Source organism: Xenopus laevis, chromosome 9_10L (genome assembly GCF_017654675.1).
Source record: "Xenopus laevis strain J_2021 chromosome 9_10L, Xenopus_laevis_v10.1, whole genome shotgun sequence".
Classification (NCBI taxonomy): Eukaryota; Metazoa; Chordata; class Amphibia; order Anura; family Pipidae; genus Xenopus; species Xenopus laevis.
In genome coordinates this window covers 89,681,521-89,706,233 of record NC_054387.1, presented here as the reverse complement: position 1 = coordinate 89,706,233, position 24,713 = coordinate 89,681,521, and the positions used below count along the sequence as shown (strand labels likewise).

Sequence of the window (24,713 nt, the reverse complement as noted above, 5' to 3'; positions counted from 1 at the left end):
CATTCTGGTTATAGGTTATAAGACTTGGAACAAATGTTGCACTTGAGGCTATGCTTTCCCTTAAAGAAGACATATAGGATGAATGAAAAACAACTAATTTTGTAGGCAATTATAAGTAATATATGGTGTTGCTTTTACATGGTGATAAAAATTAATTTTATCTTTACAAATAGCCCCTTTGTTGGAGCTCCCTATAGATGTTCTATGGTCCCTGTCTGTGCTTCAAATGAGGGGTGGGCGTGTCCTAACGGTCGCTGCCAAAAGCACAGTAGGAGGGGGACAGCCAATCACAGCCCTGCAGTCACACAAGCAAAGACATGCTTCAGTTCCCTATCAGGTCCTGCTAGCTGCTGATTGGTTCCTGTTCTACAGTGCAGTGAGCTGAGAGCTGCCGTCGACTCCTCTGCACAGCCTGGGAATTCAAGGACCAGGAAGTAGAAGAGAAGGGAGGGATTATTAGGGGTTTTGCAGAAATATTCAATAAATCAGCCTGAAACACTACTTATTTAAGCACAATTCTTCTATATCTAAAGGAGCATAATGCACCGGTACGTTCTTATTTTTTACACAATATGTCTCCTTTAAAACCCTTTAAAGGCACACTTGAAGATGGATGGTTCTTAAAGGGTGAGACATATTTATAAATGAATATGTCTTGATCCTCTGAGCACTGTTGCTTTTCCTGGAAAATTATCTTCTGATAATGATCTATCTATGAATTATCTTCTATGAGGACTTAGTTTTAGTGTATCGAAGGTATATCCAAGGTATAGAGACACATCCTTTTTGTTTTAAAGGTGTATAATGCACTAGCACAAACATCTTGTGTCTCCCCTTTAATCTCATACAAATCAGTAGTTATTTTTTTTACTTGTGTAATCAGAATAAGATCCACATAGCTAATATTGCACACATGATGGAGATCTGGAAAGTAAGATAAAATTACAAAATGACCCTAGTGTAAAAATAAAATGCATTACAAGTAAAAATACTACAATGATCTTTCTCTTTATATTAACAGAGTGTGAATGATAACACAGACAGTATGTAATACACGATTAAAGCACGTAGATGAATGTGTATCTTGTTTATCACACATATGATGGAATGTTATAATCTGTATATGTCTTCAACGCCCATTGACACCGATACTCCAGCAGCCATCACCCTCCCCCTTACTTACAGATGCCATACGCATTCTCTTGTTACTACAGCCGTGACGATTACAAAGCTGCCTGGCGGATCCCGCCCACATCCCCTAAAAGTGACAATCTCTAGCAGGTGACTGGATGCAGCTAGGCTGCTTATGACAAGCTACTTCCCGCCCACTTTCCTCATCTCCTCTATTTTTGCTTGGCACTAAAAAGAACCGTTGCTTATTGGTCAAGAAACAGCTAGGCGATGCCGTGCAACCAATCGACTCCCGCCGCCAGTGTGCCTATTGGCCGGCGACCATCAGCCAGTCAGAAAGCCGGAGTGTGGCGGTGGGCGTTTCCTGGGAACACTGGGTGTTGTGTTGTCCCGGGACACATTTTCGGCGCGTGCCGCAGGTGCAGCTGCTGTGACACCGACGTTGCTGCGATACATTCGAGGCAACATATTGACCCCCGGTAACTCACAGGGAATTAGCCATTCGTATTGCTTCCTGATGCGGGACTATTCTTCCGCCATTTTGTAGCACTGTAGGTAATCGCCTATTAGGCAAAAGGCAAGAAGAAAGATGTCCCAACAACGTGTGAGAAGGAACGGCTCTCCCACCCCACCGCCGACCCCTGTTAGTACCGGAGCAGGTGGAGCCCCAGGGAGTCGGCTGCAGCCAATGAGGGCCACCGTCCCTTTCCAGCTGAAACAGCACGGGAGCCCCACACGGGGCAGCAGCAATAATAACAACGGGACTGGCCAGCGCACCCCTTCTACAAGCGGCAGCCCCACACGAGCAGGGGGAGGAAATGGCCTGGAATCACCCCCGGCAGTGACCAGCAATCGAGGAAGCCCCACGGTGTCCACGCAGACAGGGGCGTCACCCACTCGTGGGCATCACCACCATCATCACCACTCTCACCATCACCACCACCTTCATCATCATCACCATCATAATAACCAGCAGGGGGTCGTGTCTCCTGCCTCCTCTCCCCCTGTACTCACCAGTCCTGCAGATCCCTCCATAGCAGCAGCCTCCTCATCCTCTTCTCCCTCCCCTGTGGCCCTCTCCTCAATAGGAAGGCCTGGCTGGCAGCAAAGGGCCTCACCGGAGAGGAAGAGTCCCAGCTCCCCAAAAGGTAATTCTAAGAAACAAGATCATTGTGGTGAACTCATATTTTGCAAAGGTGAAGCCCAGGGGTGTCCCATCCAGCAAGTAGCCTTGTGGGCCAAAGTAGCATAAGGGCAAGTCAAATGCCTTGAGGTGATTCAACCTGAACCCCATGCCTTTGTTGTTTTATATACTACTCCTATTTGCTGACACAACTGGGAAAGCTCCCATCTATTATAGGATATTATCAAATGTGTACACATGGAGTGGTATGCTCTGTTTGCCTCAGGAGTGTGCAATAACACCAGGCAAACTCTACAAGTATAAAAGACTAACCTCCTGAGCCTTTTGATGGTGACAATTCTCATGTTATGAGAGTATACTGGAAAAAAAGATATGCAATGTAGGTGGCCAGAGACGTTACAGATATGATCTTCCGTGGAAAAGATCTTTCCAAGAAAGATCGTTCGTTACAATACACACGTGTAGAGCTGAATCGTCCGATATGCAGGTAGAAAAATTTAATTTTACCTGTATCTGAAGATTCAGCACTAACAATGAACGATGTTCCGGTGTCTACAAACATGCCCGATCAACGAGTCCACTGATATCCAAGTCTTCTGCCGATACCTGTTGGCACGTCTCCCACAATACATGCAATGAATATTGTACTAAAATTTGTTTTATACAATATTATCGGTGTGTCAAGACTGCACACACAAATCCTTGATCCGTGCATCCAACTTGCAGCATGTGTATTCAAAGGGGTGAGATGGTAACCCTAGGGATGCTCGTCTGGTGGCCAGGGGCAACGTGTCTCAATCACTACCCTGGGAGCAGTGCTACCTTAAATATTTTGCCCTTACATTTGATTGATGTATCAAAACGTTAGACAATTGGCACTGTAGTATTGAGCTCCCCATCTGTTGTGTAATATTAAAGGGATTATTCACCTCCCAATCACTTTTTTTTGTGCAATTGTTTTCAGATTGTAAAGACTTTTTACAAATACTTTGTATTTTTTATTTTTATTGTTTTTCAAAAATCTAAGTTTAAAGTTTAATGTCCCTGCCTCTGGTGTTTGTGTCTGGCAGCTCAGTAATTCAGGTGCAGACACTAAACTGTTACAATTTTGCAACATTTACTTGATACATTTCTCAGCAGCATCTTTGGAGTATTAGCAACTATTGTATCAATTCTGACAGCTGCCTGTAATGAAACTCAGGGATTCTGCTCAGCAGGGACAAAGATAAGCAATGTATCAACTAAATGTATCAATTTAGAACAGTTTAGAGGGTTGGCGACCCCCCCCGCCAGAGCTGCTTTAGAAAGGTGAACATTTTGACTTACACTTCAATATTAGAAGAACGGTCACACTTAGTAGATAGAAAGTAATTGGAAAAAGTCTTTACTTCTGGTGAACAATCTGAAACCAACTGAACTGAAAAAAGTGTTGGTAGGTGGCCGTACATTGGGCATTACTCTACATTATTCGTAAATAAATGGATAGAATTCTTGTGACCATACTCAAAAGTAGTTAAAAGGAGCTGTGGCACTTAATCATCTGAGCACTTGGGCACATGGTGCATCAACAGATGAAGTTTTCAAACATGGCTGGTCATCAGCAGTCTGGCAGGATCACAAGAGATCTGTGGAAACAGCCTCTTGACCTGGCCTACATGACTAGATGGTTGGGCAGTTTGTGCAATACTGGTATGTATGTACATCGTTCATCATAATCTAACAGTCCAAGGATACCATAAACAAGTAAAAGTAGGTTATGGACAAAGTTTGAAAGACCTTAATATACAAGGTGGGCTGTAGTTTGAAATTAAGAGGCTTGCAACACATATGTTCATTGGCCCTTCAGCTGTTGAGAAATTATTTATTCCCTTTTACTCTGCTTGGGGCTCACACATTTGATATTCTCAATTTCCTACAGGGTGTCTGTATGGTAAGTATCCAAGGTAGCCTTCATTCTAACCTACAAGGCCTGATCATTGGGCCAATGCCTGATCTCATTCTTTAAAGTACAAGGGTCACTTGGGAGATAAGTAATATGGCGGTGCTCTGTTTGTTTCTTCCCAGGCTTGTGCACCGGCCCAGGGCAAAAAATGGCAATTTATTCCTCTTGGAGTGTGCTTAAAGGAACAATAACACAAACAATTAAAGTGTTTTAAAGTAACAAAACTGATGTGTTTGCTTCAGAAACATTATTAAAGTTCATATAAAAAAGCTGCTGTGTAGCAATGGCAGAAATTGAAAAAAGGCTATATGACACAGGTTAAATTGTGGATAACAGATACCACCATAATGTTCTACATCTGCTGTGTAACCTGAGCCTATTCTCATTTGAATGGCTGCCTCATTGCTACACAACAGCTTATTTATATAAACAATAGTAGTGTTTCTGAAGCAAACACAGCAGTCTTACCAGTGCAGGGCAACACTGCATTATATGTATTACTTTAAACACTTTCATTTTTTGATGTTACTGTTCCTTTAACATTTTGGCACTCCCCTTGAACTATCCTTTTTGTTGTCCTTGAAGTTGGTGTGGCTCAATTGCTGCAGGAACTGATAAGGTGCACTTGTTGTCTCTATAGGAAGTGACAATGCATCTGCCTGTGAGTAGTGACCATTTGAGGTCAAGTTATACTAGTTAAGAGCACATCTGTAGTATTCATTTGATTCATTTGTTGCTGGTCTGTTGTACCTGGTGGTTTATTTTATGCATCCTCTACCGTAGCAACAGCTGTTAAGTCTCTCCTCCATTGTTAAAATGATAATTTATCAACCTACTATTTGCCCTTACACTCTGTGTTATTCCCTGCAAGGGCTATTCACTTTCGGTTATTCCAGAAGTTTAATGTTCCTGTCTCTGGTATTTCAGTCTAGCAGATCAGTTATCCAGGTGCAGAGCCTGAACTGTTACAATTTGCTAAATTAGTTGGTACATTGCTCAGCAACATCTGTTGAATATCTAGAACTATTGTATCGATTATAACAGCTACCTTTAATGAAACTCAGGAAATCTGCTCAGCAGGGAAGAGAAAAGTATAATTTTAGAATCGTTTTCCGTATCATTTTAGAAGAGTTTACAGAGTCGATAAGCCCCCCCATCCTTCAGAAAAACCAAATACTACTATGAATTTATTTTGACATGTCAGAAGAGTGAGCTCTATTTATTGTGTGTGTTTATCATGTACTTGGAAAAGGTCATTCCCTACAGTACATGTATATTTCTAAAATCCAAAAGATTAAACACCGTACATATGACTCCATATACGATTCCAGTCCATTGTAACGTTTGGTAATGTGCTTCAGTGTTCTCCACAGGACCTTTTTTGGCTGGGTTTATGGCTCAAGATTTTTTCCCCAACACTCCAGTCCTTTTTGGCCCCAAGATTCATGCTTCTGTATTGGCTTCTATAAAAACTTTTCCTGTAGGGCGGGAGAGGTGGGGAGCCACATATTTGTTTCTTTTTTACCTACATCTGGCTTAATTTTTTTCACACCTGGCATTTTTTTATTTTTGCCAATACACTTTGTCAACGAGACCGTTTTTTGTTTTCCAAATCCTTGCTGCAGTAGCAGCTGTCTTGCCACTCTCTTCCTAAAACAGAATAGTGAATAGCGGAGTACCATCATAGGGCCCTTAAATATGTCATAAATTGCAGATGACGGTATTGGTCAACTGTTTTAGAGCAATCCATTTTATGCTTTAAACAGAAGATCAACAAATGAAAATGTGGCTGTCAAACCTAAGCTTATACAGGTCCAACTAGTTGTAAGATCTCAAGTACAGGTTTGGGACCTGTTATCCAAAAGGCTTAGCACATGGAGTTTTATGGGATAAGGGATCTATGGGAGCAGGCCTTCCCGTAATACTGGCCTTTTGGCCTTTAGGTTTCTGTATAAAGGGGACCCATACCTGTAGTTGTTTTTACAGAATTTCTTGACTGATATATTCCTTATTGCTCTAACAAATTCTCACAATATTGCTTCATTTGAGCCTTAGAATATAATATTGATGCTCTTTTGTGCAGGGGATAAAACACAGCCTCCTTCATTAAGTCCCTCAAGTTTAATCCGGCGCACGCCTTCACTTGATACACTTGCCGCTCCATATCTGTCTGGTCAATGGCCTCGTGATAATCAAGTACAGACAGCTCCTTGTATGAAAGACCAGTCCACCCAGGTAGGTGAATTTTGAGGAGTTTGCCCTATAGTTCATACTGTATAAGTTGCTTATTAAATTCTAAAGCACACAAATACATTTATCTTTGTATGTAAACCCTGAATAGCCTCAGATAAATGGATTATACTTGCAAAAAAAGAAATGGCAGGATAATTTTGTAAAATATTTATTCGACCAATAAAACTACTGTTGACTGGTTGGTAGCATTCATTACATAACCCTTTATGATTCCGTTTTTTGTAGAGAAAATTCTTTTTTTTTTTTTCCTTTTTTGTAATGGATGTTGTTGCTTCTGAACCACCTATTAATTAGAGTTCAGATCAGGTATTGCAAGTGCTGATGAATGTCATTTACATATTGTGGAACATTATCTGTAGTAGCCGTTTCATATTCGCTGTCACAGAGAAGAATGATGACCGTAAATATGAACTGGCTATTATGTATATTGAAAAAACAAATGGTGCACATTGAGGACTGCATGTACACATGGGAGTTGTAAATTCCACATGGAAGTTATGGAAAGCTTTGGTTTAATAAAATGGCATGTCAAAGAAATTATCTTTTTCTTAGGATGTAGTTGGTGGTTGTTCTTTGCGCTTTGTTTAGTAATAATTTAACTTTCTGGAGCTTTTCACTTTTTATAAATTAAACTGTTAATTAGGTGATGGTGTGCTATTCACCCTAGGACCCCATTAAACTGCTTTCTGGTTGCTCAACCAGAAAAACAGCATTTTAAATTTTAGCGTAGAAAGAAGCTAAAAGAGAAAAAAATTGCTGACATAATATTCTAAAACCCAAGAAATTGCTGAAAAGCCACAAAAAAATAAAAATAAAATAAAGGCCATTGCAAGGTCTCAGAATTTTTACCTTCTTCACTAGGGCTGCCCAACTGGTGGTCTGCAAGCTAGATGTGGACCTCCATGTTGTTTTTATTGTTCCAGATTGGCCACGATTGCCGTAGACCTCAATGTATGACATTTTTGTTTTAAAATAATCTGGAATTTAAAAATATTAAATTGGGAATAATCCACCCACCTCATGGAAAATCTTGCATATCACTGGTCTACATAATAATAAAAGTGTGTTTTAAAGGAGAAGTAAAGACATCACACTATTTTAAATATTATTTTGCCAGTATACCTCTTCTAACCACAGCCTTTGGCACATAAGGTTGTGGGTCTCCAGAGTACCCATCCTGCCAAGATAATGGTGGGGTTCTGGATTACCAGAAGTATTAAACTATGGGTGTCCAAACTTTTTGCAATGAGGGCCAGATTTGGTGAGGTGAAAATGTGTGGGGGCCAACCATTCAGCCTGACATTCTTTGAACCATTAACATAATTTAACTCGTTTAAACAAGGCTGTAGCAGTAATATTTGGGCACATACTTGGACTATACTGCTGCCTGTGTGCTGAAGGTGTTAGTAATAGACACGTACTGGCACGTAGTGATGCGCTGCTCTCACATACTTCTTTAATTTACTGTACTGGCACGTCGGTATGTCTATTGATACCTTCAGCCTTAAAGAAGTATGCGAGAGCAGTGCGTCACTATGTGCCAGTAGGTGTCTATTGCTAACATCTTCAGCACACAGGCAGCAGTATAGACCAAGTGGCAGATCATTTCACTAATGTGCTAAAATATTACTGCTACGGGTAGCTGATTCCTCATTGCACTGTGCTGGCGGGCCAGATTATTATTAATTTCATGATGGAGGCTGAGAGCCGATGTAAATTTAAAAAACGGGCCGGGCATTTGGCCCCCGGGCCTGACTTTGGACATGCCTGTATTACACAATCTAGTTGCAGGCTCCCACAAGAATAAGTGATGCGTTTGGGTGGAGCTTTTGCAAAAAAATTGCACATTGGGGTAATGCGTTTACTTCTTCTTTAATTTGTTTTGTATCAGATCGCAAATGTCCCAGTGAATAGAACTCCCTGGTGCACTCAGATTCCCAAAACAGTCAGCTACTTTCACATTTGTAAGGAGTCATGGTGTTTTGAAGTATTTACAACATGAATTCTCATTTTAAAGGAGAAGTAAAGGTTAAAACTAAGTAAGCATTATCAGAAAAGTCTATATAATTACACCAGTAAACCCTCAAAGTAGTGTAGTGTCTACAGCTGTTAACTCAGGTATGGAAAAGCATTGTAAAGAATAAAAATGGCATTCTATCTTGCACTGTTGTGGCTAATCTATTGGCACTAAACTGCATTGGTAGCTTACCTTCTCTTTTAACATAAGACAAATTAAGTGATTGATTGTCATATACCCAAAGAAGTTCTTGAAATTCTGCAAAATTACCCTGCCCAATAATATCTAAATTTGAGCATAAAAGACCACCTACTTAAATGAATCCACATTTACCTCTACTCCATGCAAAATAACAAAATAGCAGAACTTTTTATCCAGTAAAACCCACCTGTCCCATTAAAAACTGGTCGGTCATTTTTCCTATGCATTTGTAATTTGCTGTCACTTATATAACTGGTGCCAGTGTGAGCATGCACCAGCACCGAAGCAGCCTTCTCTCAGAAGCATGGGTGTTGCTTTAACATGCCTTGAAGATGAAAACACTTTGTGAAGTGTTAACTTTAGAGCTGCTTATTTTATTATAGGTCTGTCTACAGTTTAACCAAAGTGCCATGTGTGCAGTCATTAGAAATATATAGGGTACCAGCAAAAGCGTTCATATTTTAATACGCTTTTAAACAGATCTGCAAAATCAAATACTCCTCCCCCACATGAAAAAGTCCGATTGTGTTTTTTACAGAAGAAAAGTGAATATTTTATTTTACAGACTGAAGAATATGTTGGCTTGTCTGTTAACAGTGTTCACTCTCCCCGCTGTTCTTTTTGTTCACTTGCAAAAATAATTTTTAATAGACACAATAAAATCCGAGAGTTCAAAAATAATCTTCTTAAAGTATGCAGAGAAGTGTGTGGGTCAAAATAAATACTACATTATGTTTAGTTACACCCCATTTTCTTTGCACCACAACTTATATGTGCTGGCCTCAAAATTTGTTTGCAAGCTCACAGCTTATAGGGGACATTCGTTATTAATCATAATACATCCTAAAATATTACTTGCTCAAGTACTTGTTAATGTCCAGCTGTGCAAATTGAGGCTTGCCCATATATGCATTAAATATATACATTACTATACTTCAAACCTCATAACATCTCTCTCTCTCTCTCTTTCTTTCCAAATAGACGGAGAGTGCTTGGGCTGAAGAATATGCAGAGAAGAAGAAAGGATCTCATAAGCGCTCTGCATCCTGGGGAAGCAATGAGCAGCTAAAAGAGGTTAGACATGTGCTGTATGGTGCATAATGAACTGGAGTGTTGTCTAACACTTTCTTTTAGTGTCGTCACATTTATTGAAGACAATAAGGTTGGAGAATTTTCTGTGAAAACTAGTTATAGAAACCATTAATGCATATTTTCTTCACTTTGAGAGTACATAACATTAAATTGATTTAGACTGAATCTGGCACTCATGACCATATTGCCAAACCCCATGCAAGGATGACACGTTCCGCAGAGATTGTATTGCATGGCATCAGTGCTGTCTAACTGTTTTTATTTTTTGAATGGGATGATAATGCGCTATGCTATTGTATCAGGAGCCAGGTTTTAAAGGAGAATTAAAAAAAAAACAAAAAAACCCTACCCCCCAGAGACCCTTTCTCTCCTCCCCCCCCAGCTTAGCTGCCCCCCGGGAAATGCCTCTAACTTTATACTTTTTCTTCGGCAGAGATTCGGGCATTGGAGTTCCACGCAGCCATTTTCTTCATGTCTTCATCCGGCGCTTCGGCAATTTTCGTGATTTTCGACGCATGCGCAGTTGACGCTAACCGGGGAATTGCTCCAACTGCGCATGCGCGGGTCTCGCCACTCAGCTTACCAAAGACAGAAGATGGCTGTGTGGAGCTCCGATGCCTGAATCTTCTCCGAGGGGTAAGTATAGAGTTAGGGGCATTTCCCCGGTTGGCAGGGGAGGGGGAGTCTACGTGGGGTGGGGGTAGGGTTTTTTGGCTAAATGGTTGAATTCCACCTTAACCAAAGAAGTAGCTATAAATGTTGTACATTATGTTTTGGGCTTCTGTACCAACCCAAGGCAACCACAGCCCTTTAGCAATAAAGGTCTGCGTCTCCAAAGATGCCCCAGTAGCTCCCCATCTTCTTTTCTACTGATTCACTGCACATGCTTTGTGCTGCTGTCAGTTACTGAGCTTAGGGACCCACTCACAATATACAGTACATATGGAATATAAATGTCACAATATAAGGCTGATTAGTAATTAAAACAGATAATTACAAAATGGCACAAAGAAACCAGTGCAAACAGCATCAGAATATAATAACCCGCCGTGTAGCATCAGTTTATATTGCAGACAAACCTCATTTTCTGGTTGATAATTTGCAACAACCCCTAAGCTTAGCTTCTCAACAGCTGCTCAGAGCCCAATGAGAGTGTTGTAGACACTTTCCAAGATAGTGACCCCTGTGACAAGTTTGAAGTCCTGGATCATTGCTGCTATTGAGAAGCTGAAACTTTAGGCTGGTGCAATTAGTTCAGTATATAAAATGTCATTTTTAGCCATATTCATTTTTAGGGCTTAGTTCTCTTTTACTAGAAATTAATAAAAAAACATAATAGAAGTAAAATATATATATATATATATATATATATATATATATATATATATATATATATATATATATATATATATATATATATATATATATATATATATATATATATATATATATATATTACTTCTATTATGTTTTTTTATTAATTTCTAGTAAAAGAGAACTAAGCCCTAAAAATGAATATGGCTAAAAATGACATATTTTATATACTGAACTAATGTATATATGTATTTTTTGGAAGGGTATATGTAGTAATTTTGCCAGACCTAGAGTTGGGGTTTCCAAGGTACCCCATCACGCTCTGAATCCAGACTTCAGATGACCAAAAGTAGGGCAAGGCAGGCAAATGAAGGATGTGCCCAGTATTGTGTTCTAGGCATCTACCTCTTCTGCCTGCCCCAGTTCCAGCCCTGCATGAGGTGCATAGTTTAGAGTCAAACACAGGCATATTGTTTTCAATATGCTCTCCCATTATGCAATATTTAATGAAAGAGAATAGTGTTGTTTAAAAATGATTTACTGTAATTACTAAATTACTAAAAACCGTATAACTTTTATTTCTCCATGTATAAGGATAATTATTTCTCGTACACATGGGCCTGTCTATGGCTACGTTTTGTACTGTGCTTTGTTGTTCTGCTAGATTTATAGAGCAGCTTCCCTCAGCAACTTTCAGAAATAACTCTCTTCAGTCCCCAGCCTCTTTTCATATGTCCTGTCTATGATCTGATATAATTTTATTCTTTCTCACTAAATTTCCATCTCATCAGTAGCTCCCAGCACAGTGGTCCAGCTTTTTATTTTAGATTCCTCAAGTGGGGGGGGTATAATATTCAGTTTGGGTTACTTGAATGATTCACCCACAATTCAGCTCTGAGCTTGACTGTCTTACTACAATCTGTCCATGCTCTGCATGCAGACCCGGACTGGCAATCTGTGGGTTCTGGCAAATGCTTGAGGGGCTGCTGTATGGTTCCATAGAAAGTTACCATATAGTGCGCTGGTAGGGGTCTGTGTACTTGGAAAGGCAGGGCCTATTTTGACTCCCAGTCCAGGTCTGCCTGCATGTAAGCATAGCTGTGCTGTGTGTCTTTCACTTTAAGATATACATTTTGATCCCCAACCAGTAGTTTGTGAGAAACATGTTGCTCTCCAACCCCTTGGATGTTGCTCCCAGTGGCCTCAAAGCAGATGCTTATTTTTGAATTCCAGGCTTGGTGGCAAGTTTTGGTTGCATAAAAACCAGCTGTGCTGCCAAACAGAGTCTCAATCTAGGTTGACAATCCACATAGGGGCTACTATTTTTCATGCTTGTGTTGCTCCACAACTTCTTTTTCTTCTGAATGTTGCTCACTGTTGTAAAGGTTGTGGATCCCTGCTTTATAAGGATATAATTTGCAGTTTGGGTCACTGGAAAATAACTGTACACTAGATGATATGTATATGATTCTAAGAATTTGAAGGTGTTGAGGCTGTGCTTATCATGAGATTCAAATTAACAGTGAAACATTATGTTGATAACTGAAACCTGCAAACTGTTTCTCTGCTCAAATGCAATGGTTTACATCCTTTATTATAGCTACTGCTAGACAATGGCATAAATACGTCTAAACTCCTTTTCCATTTTTAGATTGCAAAATTACGTCAACAACTTCAGAGAAGTAAACACAGCAGCAGACACCATAGGGAAAAAGACAGACAGTCTCCATTCCATGGCAACCACTCTGCAATTAATCAGGTAAGGAGCTACACTGCCCTGTAAGCACTGGAACATAATTGCACATGAGGTTGTTTGCCAACATTTATCTTGTCACATTTTTCATCATGACACCAAAGAGCCTTAAATCATCCCCTCACTCCAGCTGCCTCACATGTAAAACACAGTTGTAAAATGTATATTGCCATTTCTCCAACCCTTATGAAAAGACAGAATTATTCAGTGCTAACCTGAGCCTTTTTCAATAATTCACAATAAATTATGCAACTTGCAACCCCAGACATGTTTACCATACATTAAGTCTGCCAGAGTTGATACATGCAATGCTTGTATACACACCTATAATTGCTTCCCTACCACTTTGGCAGCAGGATCTATATGCTTTTAGCATAGTGGATAGAGGGGAGACCAAGACTGAGAAGAAGTTAATGGAAGATATAGAATCAAATGGTAAAGGACACACACCCTAGTGCTGTGTATATATCCCTGGAATCATTTTAAGAGGTTCAGGGGAGGAGAGAAGGGATTGACATGTTCACTGTTAGGAAGTCCCACAATTCATTGCAGCTTTACATTTGTACTCTTATGGTGGAGTGTGGTGCTGAAGAAATACTTGTGGGAACATCTGGTGGTATAACAGATGGGACATCTGCCACCCGTGCTTAATCTCACTGGTAATACATATGTATTGGTGACAAGAATCTATTCTTCTCCAGGTCTGTTAATCAGCTTGCTTCCAACAAGATGTAATCATTTTGTTAAAGGGCATCTTGTAGAACAGCTATGCATACGTAGGGCGGAACCAAAAGTCATTAAGTAATTATTTGCCATAGTCACCCATGGTCAGCATTCACCCAATGGGTTAACATCCCCGTGGGCCAGCGGACAGGACCTCCCCTAATGATTTAAAAGGCTGTACCACCCTTACTCCCTTAGTCTTTTTTGTCCTGTCCGGGCCAGTGGATAGATGGAGTCTTAAGAAAACCAACTATTAAGGAAGTTATGCCTAAAAGCTCCTCTGTAAGGGGGAATATTACCTTAATGGATCTCTCCTCTTGCTTGCTGGTTAGGGGGTTTCCGTGTGGAGTAACACAAGAGGTGTTGCAGAGGCAGAATCCTCCCATTTTGTGGGTTAGGTAAACCTGTTTATGTCCAGGAAAAACGTCTTTGCAAGCTGAAAGGGAAGCGCTGAGGTATGTGAAGTGTCTTCAGTGTTCAGAAATCCTCAGGCGGCCATCTTAGTAAGGGAGAAGCGTGCAGGGAGCCAAAAGAGAGGTGACGTCAGCGTACGGCGGCCATCTTGGTAGAGGATAAGATGTCGGAAAGGAAGTGACCTAGGTGAAAGTAGCCGGCCATTTTTGATCAGGGAAAAGAAGCGTTTTTTGAAAGCTGAATTTTGGCGCCAAAAGAGAAGATAGAGCAGCGTTTTCTTACCGTACAATGGATAGAATGCACTTGTCTCTGGGGGCAGACGAATTATGAGGTATGCATAGTTCAGCCTTAGTTATTTAAACGCGTGCACACTTCCTGCAGCTTCCATTTGCCAAGCAGTGTATGCTGTGTATTGAAATCGCTAGTTGCACTTATGTGATGTTCCTAGGGGATTGTCCGCTAAAAAATTCTCTAAATGAGAAAATGATGCTGAATTTTTTACTCCCTTTACCTAGTTTCAACTATGGAACTTGGTATGAAAGCCTCTCAACCCAGAGGAAAAAGGTGAGGTGGTAAGAGAGTTGAATAGCAAAATACAAACAGGAGGGTTTTGATTTTAACACAATTATTTGTTTAGCCTTCCTGCCTCAGATGCAAAGACAGACAAGACACCTGAAAAGTCTTCAGCATCAGTGGAAACAAAGCAAGAACCAGGAACATCTGTGTCGCAGAATCAGCTATTTGCAGAATATTTGGCTTCAGTTATAAAACAAGCAGTTGTTCAAGGTTTTCAAGAAGTTTCAAGCTCCAGAAAGAGACCTAGACTTACAAGACAAATAGAATCAGTATCCAATATATTGGAGGGTGATTTGTCAGAGGGTCCTGAAGTTTTTTCACAAGTAGGATTAGAAGAAGGTGAAGTAGAGTCAGAGGAGGAATCTACCTTTGCTTTTATTAATGAATCAATGTCCGATATGTCAGTCAGGCAGATCCTGACTTTTCCGACAGAAGCAACAAAAGTCTCTGCAGCAGACAAACTATATCCTTCTACACGGAAGAAATCAGCTGGTTTTCCAGTTCATTCCTCTGTAAAAGAAATTATTATAACAGAGTGGAGGAAAACGGAAAAAAGAGTCCAAACAGCAGGAAAATTTAATAAAAAGTATCCTTTTGACGAACAAGAGGCTAAGTTCTGGGAGTCACCACCTAAGGTGGATGCGGCCATAGTTAGATTGGCTAAGAAGACAACCCTTCCTGTGGATGATGGGGCAGTATTCAGAGAGCCAATGGAGAAAAAAAATGGAATTTAATCTGAAAAAAGCATTTGGAGCAGCAGGATCAGCCTGTAAACCGGAAGTCGCATTGACTTCGGTCTCAAGAGTGTTAAAAGTTTGGCTGTCTGAGCTTGGTGATGCAATTTCATCCAATGTGAAAAGGCCAAACCTGTTGGAAATGCTTGCAAACTGTAAGATGGCAACTGAATTTATGTCAGAGGCTTCTATAGATCTGGTTCATTTATCATCTAGATCCATGGCTCTGCCAGTAGCAGCCAGGAGAGCATAATGGTTGAAATCTTGGGCAGCTGATACTGCATCCAAGTCTAATCTATGCCATTTACCATTTGAAGGTGAAATGCTGTTCGGTGAGAAGCTGGATGCAATCATAAAGAAAGTATCCGGAGGCAAGAGTGTTTTCCTTCCGCAAGTAAACCAAAGTAAAAGAGGCCGTTATGAGTCCAATTATGGGAAAGCAAAGGATAAAACATTGAGCATCCAGGTAATATAAACCTGGGAAAGAATACTCTAGACAACCTTCGTGGAGATCAGGTCGTCCAAGCTTGAGAGGTACAGCAAGGTGACCGGGAGGTTTTTCCTCTGCCCCTTCCACTTCCAACCAACAATGAAGGTGGCAGGGCAGACTAGCTGAATTCTCCCATGTCTGGGCCAGAACTATTCAAGATGCTTGGGTACAAAAAGTGATAGAGAGAGGTTTTTTTCTGGAATTCAAATCGGTACCCAAGAGAGATTTTTTTCATAGTCAATCTTCAAAAACGGAGATGCAAACAAACAAGTCGTTCAAGAATATTTAAAATAATTGTTCTAGTCAAGGGCGATAGAAACAGTTCCTTCAGAGGAAAAATTCCAAGGCCTTTACTCAAGACTTTTTCTGGTAAATAAAGCATCAGGAACTTTGAGACCAGTTCTAGATATGAGAAGAGAGAACAAATTCTTGCAAGCAAGAAAATTCAAGATTGAGTCTCTAGATTCTATTATGCAAGCAGTCTCAGTAGGAGATTGGCTTACAAGCATAGACCTGAAGGATGCTTACTTCCACATTCCAGTGGCAAAAGAGCACAAAGTTTAGGTTTGCGGTAGGAGAACTACACCTGCGTTTCAGATGACTACCATTTGGTCTATCCCAATCTCCAAGGGTATGGACGAAGGTCCTAGTAACGCTCATTGCAGAACTAAGGAAGGAGAGCTTGGCAGTCTTCCATTATCTAGACGATATTCTGGTAGTATCAAACTCAAGAGCCGAAAGACATACTTCCAGAGTACAAGAGTTTCTTCTAACCCATGGGTGGGTAGTAAACGAACAAAAGAGCAATTTAGACCCCAAACAAACTCTTCTGTATTTAGGAGCTCTTTTTCAAACAGATTGAGATCGGGTCAGTCAATGTAATTTTGATATTGTTTTCCCCCAGAGTTCAATGTCCAAGAACGTACTTACTCCAGTGACTATTCCCATTACAAAATCCTCTGGGTCTCGATTTCGCAACAGCATGGAGGGGCTGAACCAAGAGATTGAAATAATTACAAAGGAAAATGGAGAGAAGGAAGAGCAGCTCTTGGTAAGTGAAAATTTCCTGCAAACTCTGCAACCATACCCAGATTAGTTTGACTTAACCATGGGGAAAACATCTCTGTTTCACATTCACCTTTATCCGCTATACATGGAATCAAGAAGCATATATATTTTTTTTAAATGTCACCCTCCATGTTGTGGGCTTACTTAAGAGGGTGGGATCCGCCACTATTCATCTTGAAGCATATATCCTTGTGGTTTCCCAGCACGGAGACTGTTCAGGCCTTCTTGATGTCAATGGGAACACTTCAATGGGTTTTCTGCACCTGCTCCCAAAGGTAAGTTATTAGCTTGGAGCACAAAGTGCTGTATGGTATTGAAAATGTTATACTGCCCATCAAACACTTCTTGCCTCTAAGGCTGTGAACTCTTTTTAATTTTATTTTTTTTCCTCTCTCTTCTCAGAATAGGACTAACTTCTTTACTGTTCCAAACATTGTGTTGTGTTTGTAGGTTGTTTTATTTTCGTCTGTTGTTCTAACTTTGTTATAAGTTTTTATTTCATTTTGAGTTTTTCCACATGAAAATGAACATGCTTGCTGTTATCCACATATGAGGCACATTCATCAAAGGTCAAATTCATGTGAGTTTTTAAAAACTCCCCTAAACTCCCATAAATTGGAAATTCAACCAATCGAAATTTATTAAAAAAAATTACATTTTTTGAAACGTGGATGCATGAAATCGACCTGAAAAACTCTAATCGAATTTGATTTGAATATTAAAAACTCTGTCAGGAAGGCTGCAAACAACTCGAAGTTGATCCCTGGATGTCTCCCATTGACTTAAACACCAATTCAGCAGGTTTTAGGTGGTGAATAGTCAAATTTGAGTTCTTAAAGGGCCAGAGTATGATAAAACGTATTGAATTTGAATAACTCCCTAGTCAAATTTAGCAGTTTTGACCATAAAACAATTTGAATTTGAATTCTCAATTGGACCCTTGATAAATGTGCCCCATAGTGTTTTCTCACTGGATATGCACAATAATTACTGTTTCAAACTGTCCAAACTGTTATGTAAAATGTTTGCCGTGGAGTGCAATAGCTTTGGACATTTTTATCGGAGAGGAAGTTCTCCACAAAGGAGTGGGTCAATTTGTATTCACATTTGGTTATGTCTATGTAAGTGTGTGGAATGCAGTATCTGCGTTGCATTAACCCTATCTGGCTTAGGAGCCTGCATCTGGCAGCAGATTAAAGAAGGTAACTATAATGAATCACTTTTTTTTCTGTTTGCCATATTTTAAACACTCTCCTAAAAAAAAAAAAAAAAAGTAGAGTTGTGCATTGTTGCTACCATTCCTTTAAAAGAGACTGATGCTACCCAGTTCAATGTAGCATGTTCATTTTCAGTAAGGGTTCTGGAACATGAGCAACATTTTTTTTTTATTTTCACCATGCATCTTGCTCATTCAGAATTTGCAGGAGAACCATTGGTCACAAACATGCATGTTAACTAAACTGCAGGTAAAAAGGTGTTTTGAAGTTCTGGTTTGTTTTATTTTTATTTTTTAATAGCCCCAAGATATCCCAGATGGACATCGTGCTCCCCCACCTCTAGCACTGCGCAGTATAGATACTCAGACCCCTGGAGGGGTTGAACACGGAAGCAACAATAGCAGCCGCGCGCAATCCATGTCACCAGGCACTTTCATTACAATTTCTAATGAGTGCAACGAGGAAAGCCCTTGCCTGGTTGATGACAATATTGCAGATCCTCGAGACAAAGGTATATTCGCCTATAGTCTCTGAAAAGTATCTGAAAGGTATCAATTTTTTCCAGAAAACGAACATCTGCTTGAAATGAGGGATCTGATATTTTTGTAAATGTTTCTGCCTTTTAAAAGACCACTGTTATGACAAAAGCTTATACATAGGTTGTGGCAATCAGGCCCGGACTGGCAATCTCTGGGTTCTGGCAAATGCCAGAGGGGCTGCTATAAGCTGCCATAGAAAGTCAGTATTTAGTGGGCTGGTGGGGGCTGTTTGGGCCTCTATGTGGGCTGATTGGGCCTCTGTGTACCTGAAATGCCAGGGCCTATTTTAATTCTCAGTCCGGACCTGGTGGCAATGTTCTCTTGCTGTCTGTGGGAGGAAAATGATCACACCAAAAGATTTAAGTGGTAATTGCAAGCAACATTGTGATCACTGAACTGCAGCAGCCTTAAAGGGGAAGTTTGCCATACTTTTTACTATGTTATAGAGCAACTTGTCCTAGGCAACATTGCAACTCTTCTTCGCTATTTATTTTGAATGGTTTTTGAATTATTAACTTGCCTGTTTCAAGCCTGCAGCTGAAAAAAAGTCTGGTTGTCAGGATCACTTTTAATAAAGCAATGAAAAACAGACTATGAGGGTTATATTTTATTGTTACTTGTTTTTTGTGCTTGGCTTTCTGTTTATGCCTTCTCCTATTCATTTAACATCTGATTTCCAGACTGATGCCTGGTTACTATGGTAACTAAAGCTCTATCAACAAGATAACTAAGATTTCTAAGCCTGAAAGTAGCAGAACCGAACGTTAATATTTTAAAAACCATAAAAAAAAGTCTTAATTGCGAAGGAACTTTACATAATCTAGATAGATATACTTCCCAGCCTTAGAACAGACTGCAGAGAACTAAGGAAACTTCTGAGTTGATAGTAGTAGTTTTAAACACACCTCTGCCAGGGCTTCATTTGAAAATCTTTAGTATTCATTTATGATACTTTATTAACATAGGGTTTTTGTTTTGGCTTGCAGAGAATGGAAATCATTCCCCTCTTCCCAAGTATGCTACATCGCCAAAACCAAATAACAGCTACATGTTCAAGAGAGAACCACCTGAGGGATGTGAAAGGGTAAAAGTATTTGAGGAAAGCGTGTAAGTAATGTTTACTGAACACTGTAACTTGTTTTCCTTGTTTGTCGTATTGATTAAAAGACCCCAATCCTTGCCTATATGTGTGCTGTGATTCTCATATAAATCTAAACTGGAAACAATCACCATCGGTTAAATTGTATATCTAAGATATATAACGTTGGCGGTGGTTCATCTACTGGCAGGGGACTGAAATAGGTAGGAAAATATGACACTTTGGGAAAATCCTGTTAAAGAGCAGTGGGCCTCTGGATCTGATCTTGCAAGGGGCTGATAAGGGTAGTATAGCTGTGGAACGAATGGTTAAACCAGCTGCATTGCAAAATTTTAGTAATGACAAATATTGTAGATTGCCAAGCAGAATACAATTGAATGTGCACAGTTTTCAAGGAACAAAATGGAAAGCTTCAAGCATTGATGTGGCCTTTAATGTTAAAGGAGAACTAAACTCTAAAATGAATATGGCTAAAAATGCCATATTTTATTTACTGAACTTACATAGTTAAATTGGGTTGAAAAAATACAAAGTCCATCAAGTTCAACCCCTCCAAATGAAAACCCAGCATCCATACACACACCCCTCCCTACTTTTAATTAAATTCTATATACCCATACCTATACTAACTATAGAGCTTAGCATCACAATAGTCTTCGATATTATATCTGTCCAAAACTTATTGCACCAGACTAAAGTTTCAGCTTCTCAATAGCAGCAATGATCCAGGACTTTACACTTGTCACAGGGGGTCACCATCTTGGAAAGTGTTTGCGACACTCGCATGCTTAAAGGGGATGTAAATGCAAAAAAATGAAATCCCATTTTTACTTTCTTAAATGAAAAAGAAATCTATCTCCAGTATACTTAATTAAAAAATGTGTACCGTTTTTATAATAAACGGGACTGTATGCATTGAAATTCCCCCTTCGTTTTACTTGCTCTGACTGCTGAGGATAGGAAACTTCAGACGATCCCTAACTGCTCTCCAGGGAAACAATCATACTTTCAAAGGGGGTGCCCCCCCACCTTACTTCCCTGACCTTAAGCAGCTTTGTTTGTTTCCCTATATAGCAGCCGGCGACTGTGTAGAGATTTGTATTCGCAGACCACACTGAGCATGTGCGTAGTCTTGGTCTTGCAAAGATGTATAATAAAGTTACAAGATGATGACCCCCTGCTGCCAACTTTGAAAGCATAAATCATTTGTTTAATTAGGCTGCTGGTGCAGTAAGTTCATGTTTATGTTTAGTATACAAATTTATTGGTCTCTGAGCAGCGGTTGAGAAGCTGAGCTTAGGGGTCGTCGCAAATTATCAAGCAGAAAATATTGGCCTGTAATATAAGCTGATGCTACAGGGCTGATTATTAAATTCTGATGCGAATTGCACTGGTTTCTGAGCTGCCATATAGTAATTATCTGTATTAATTACTAATCAGCCTTATATTGTGACATTTATATTCTATGTGTACTGTATATTGTAAGCGGGTCCCTAAGCTCAGTAACTGATAGCAGCACAGAGCATGTGCAGTGGATCAGCAGAAAAGAAGATGGGGAGTTACTGGGGCATATTTGGAGACACAGATTTTCCCTGCTAAAGGGTTGTGGTTGCCTTGAGCTGGTAGAGAAGCACAAAACATAATGTACAACATTTCCACCTACTTCTTTAGTTAAGCTTTAGTTCTCCTTTAAGCAAGGACAATGGTAATCTATTGATAATCCATTGCATCTATTGAAAGCGGAGTTATATGACTCTTGGTCATTAGGGTGTGATGCAGCTAAAGATGCTTTTAGGGTTTTGCTCAAGTCTGTGTCTTTATAAAGGAAACTAGAAATTGTTTTTGTAACTATGTTAAAACTTGTAAGTTGTGTACCATTTTCTTCTAGGGAGTACTATGTATGTACTAATTGTGTTTTGTTTCCTCAGACCAAAGCCACTTCACGAAATTCCACCATTTTATTGTCCAGATAAGAACAAAGTGAATTTCATTCCAAAGAGCGGTTCTGCGTTTTGTCTGGTCAGCATACTCAAGCCCCTTCTACCCAATCAGGAAATAACCTTTAAAGGCCCCAACCATAGTCTTACAGTGCCTTCTGGAATACCATCTTCACTGATTCAGAACCTCAGCATGACTTCCATATCAGGAAACCTAGAACAGGAACGTAATTCTCGAGGGACAAATACCCTTGCTCCCCCATTGTCTCTGCTACACCCATCAGGCCAAATTGATGAAGAAGAAGACTAAAAAACATTTTGTATGTCCCTTGTTACAGAGGGACTGCAGTGACTTCAAATGCAGTATTTTCATAAGCTGTTAAAAGTATTGACTATATTCTAAGTAATTTGGGCAGACTTGCTGGCATTGGCATCTGTAATGGATAGAATTGTCAAGCTCTGGAAAGAACTATAAACACCCGCTAATTCTTTTACCTTGGCTTTCTTGTAACATCAAAATAATCTGGTGCCTCTATCTATAAAGTGTTAATGAACTGATTTAAATGCTGCACCAGCATTGTATCAGCAAATTGATTTTGTTATCCTTGTTTTTTGGGCTTTACATCACTAGTCACTGTGATGCCAACTTTCATGAGGAACAAGACAAACTGCTTTCTAGATAAGTCCATATTAGCAATAGCTAACCACTCGAGTGGAAACAAGAAGGCATTTTTTTTTTGCATAGGTATAAACTAATGGCCAAGGTTATTTCATAAATTTTAAGCTGTTTTCTAGCTGCTAGGTAGGAACAAATATGGTCTTGCAAGGTTATCTCTCATGTTAAGATAACTCATCTTAATACTATATGTAAACCTGTAAATAGAAGGTTGATAGTGAAAATGAATAGATTGTTGGTGATATGGTTTATGTTACATGGAATTAGATGTACCTCCTGCTTCATCATCTTATTATAGTTGTCGACATTGTGGAATTTGTATCCTACTTCATTAGCAGACATTCAGATGATCATAAACCGTGTATGAGGGCCCCAGCTCAAATTTTGATTTGCTAGGCAAGCTACCTGTTGCAGTGTGCTGCTCTTTGCATATCATAGTTTCATGTTTTTCAGGATCCTTCCTTCCCACGCTTACAATGAATCTTCCAATGCATTGGAGTACTACTCAACAATTTAGTCTAAAATATAAAGCACAGACTATCCAATGCTTTCATCTACCGCAGTTTAATTCCTTTATTGGCTACAGGAGCTTTTTTTTTTAGAATCAGTGTTGAATCAGACTCCCTCAGAATTCTGATAGCTTGGCAGTGAATTGCAGAAACTTCTAGTCCAGAGTTTTTCTGGTATTTATCCACTGTACTAAACATGATATAGTTTATCTAAATTATAGATAAGAGACATTAATAATGTAATTTGTAGCCATCATATTTGAAGACACAGATAAAAAAATGTGAATTTTTTTTACCACTTGTTGGCTCGTATCAGACTACACGACACTAAGGAGAAAATAAACCGAGACAAGTGCCAGAGCATCAAGACACATGCTGTTGCTAGGGGAATGATATATTATGGTAGTATCACTTCACCTACCGATGAAGCCCCAGCCAGAAAGTGGCCTTTAACAGGCTCAGTTCTAGGAGACTGCGATCTTCACCAGGTGAATATATTGGGTAATAAGGTGCATCAGGTGTTGTATTTCTGACCATATATGGAACATATACATGTTGGGGGTATTTGTATAACCAACCAATTTGTAGCTTGATGCTCTGTCTCTTTAAAGAGGGACCTGTCATCCAGACAAAAAAACTGTATAAGTCCTTTTCAAATTGAAGGACCAGTAACATCAATTTTTTTTAAAAAAAATCGTTTGTATAGAATGAAAAAAAAATACAGAAAAAGGTGACACGGTGACTATCCATCATACGGCGCTCGATTTTTCCTCCCTGGCTATCTCCTATAAGGAAGGCAGGGAGGAGAAATCGAGCACCGCAAGATGGACTGTCTTTTCTGAATAAGACCGCAATCGGAGTTTTGGTAAGTTATTTCTTAATAGAGACTTAGCGATTTAAAAGTTTAATTTGTCTGTTTTCTTTTTTGTACTATACTAGCGAATTTAAAAAAAAAAAGTTAGTGGTCCTTTAAACACAAGATTCAAATAATATCTCTAAGTAAAGTTCATTTTGTTTGACTAACACAATATAATAGGATTTGGAATATTTTTTCAGATGGCAGGTCCCCTTTAAAGGGATAAAGGCTTCTTGGACTGCATTTTAGCAGAATGGTGCCCCAAAAAATGGAATCCGGGTGCCAAGGTTTACCTGTAGCTGTGCCACCTCTTCTGTGAAATCCAACATCAGTAGAATACAATAATAATATTGTGAGCAGATGCCTCTATCATTGACTTACTCAATCGTGCCATTACATGGGCAGCACTATGCATTCTCTGTGCGAAAAGACTCATATGCTGTATTTTTCAGGTTAAAGGAATACTATGGCTGGTACGGTTATATCTGTTCTACTGGATATAGCTGTACCTGTAACATCCCTTTATTAGGCCTCCGGGCAAGTACTGTTAATGTCTTGTGTTTTTTGTGTATTGCAGAAATTTCCAAGTAATCCGATCCCAAAGATTGCTGCTATAAAGATGTTAAATGTGAGATTTTCCAGATTATGTAAACAGTTTACCAGGAATACACCTGTTCCAGCTGATTGTATTTTCTGGAATTTCTTGGTTTTTTTAAGGTAGGGTACCTAAGAACCATACCTTTCTGATTAGGCATTTAAAATAATGGCTATGATTTTCTATAGCAATAACTCTGACTTGAGTGTATTGTTCCATCAGCTTTATTTAAAGTTAGAGTGTAAATGTTTCTCCAGTGCTAAACCAGAATGCAATCAACGGATTTGTGCGATGGTCAAGATGTACCTACAAATGGTATAATGTGAATGTTGGATTTGTTAAGTTAATAAATTTTTTTAAAGGGAAAGATGATCTGTTGATGTTATGTGTCGTTGGTATATGTATATATACTGCCATCTATTTCAGATCAGTA

General features: G+C 39.5%; 1 protein-coding gene across 2 annotated transcripts; it reads left to right on the top strand.

Moving 5' to 3' along the window:
• Positions 1–1,464: 1,464 nt before the first annotated feature.
• Positions 1,465–24,647, top strand: fam117b.L (family with sequence similarity 117 member B L homeolog). Of its 2 annotated transcripts, XM_018236167.2 has the most exons (9): positions 1,465–2,279; positions 6,301–6,452; positions 9,670–9,762; positions 12,746–12,853; positions 16,689–16,835; positions 17,056–17,127; positions 18,370–18,580; positions 19,595–19,715; positions 21,636–24,647. In XM_018236167.2, the coding sequence occupies exons 1-9, from the start codon at positions 1,721–1,723 to the stop codon at positions 21,952–21,954; spliced, it is 1,782 nt and encodes a 593-aa protein (XP_018091656.1). In that variant the 5' UTR covers positions 1,465–1,720; the 3' UTR covers positions 21,955–24,647. The 2 variants fall into 2 exon arrangements, with proteins under 2 accessions (XP_018091656.1, XP_018091657.1); XM_018236168.2 differs by lacking the exon at positions 17,056–17,127 and having other exon boundaries at positions 1,467–2,279.
• Positions 24,648–24,713: the final 66 nt, after the last annotated feature.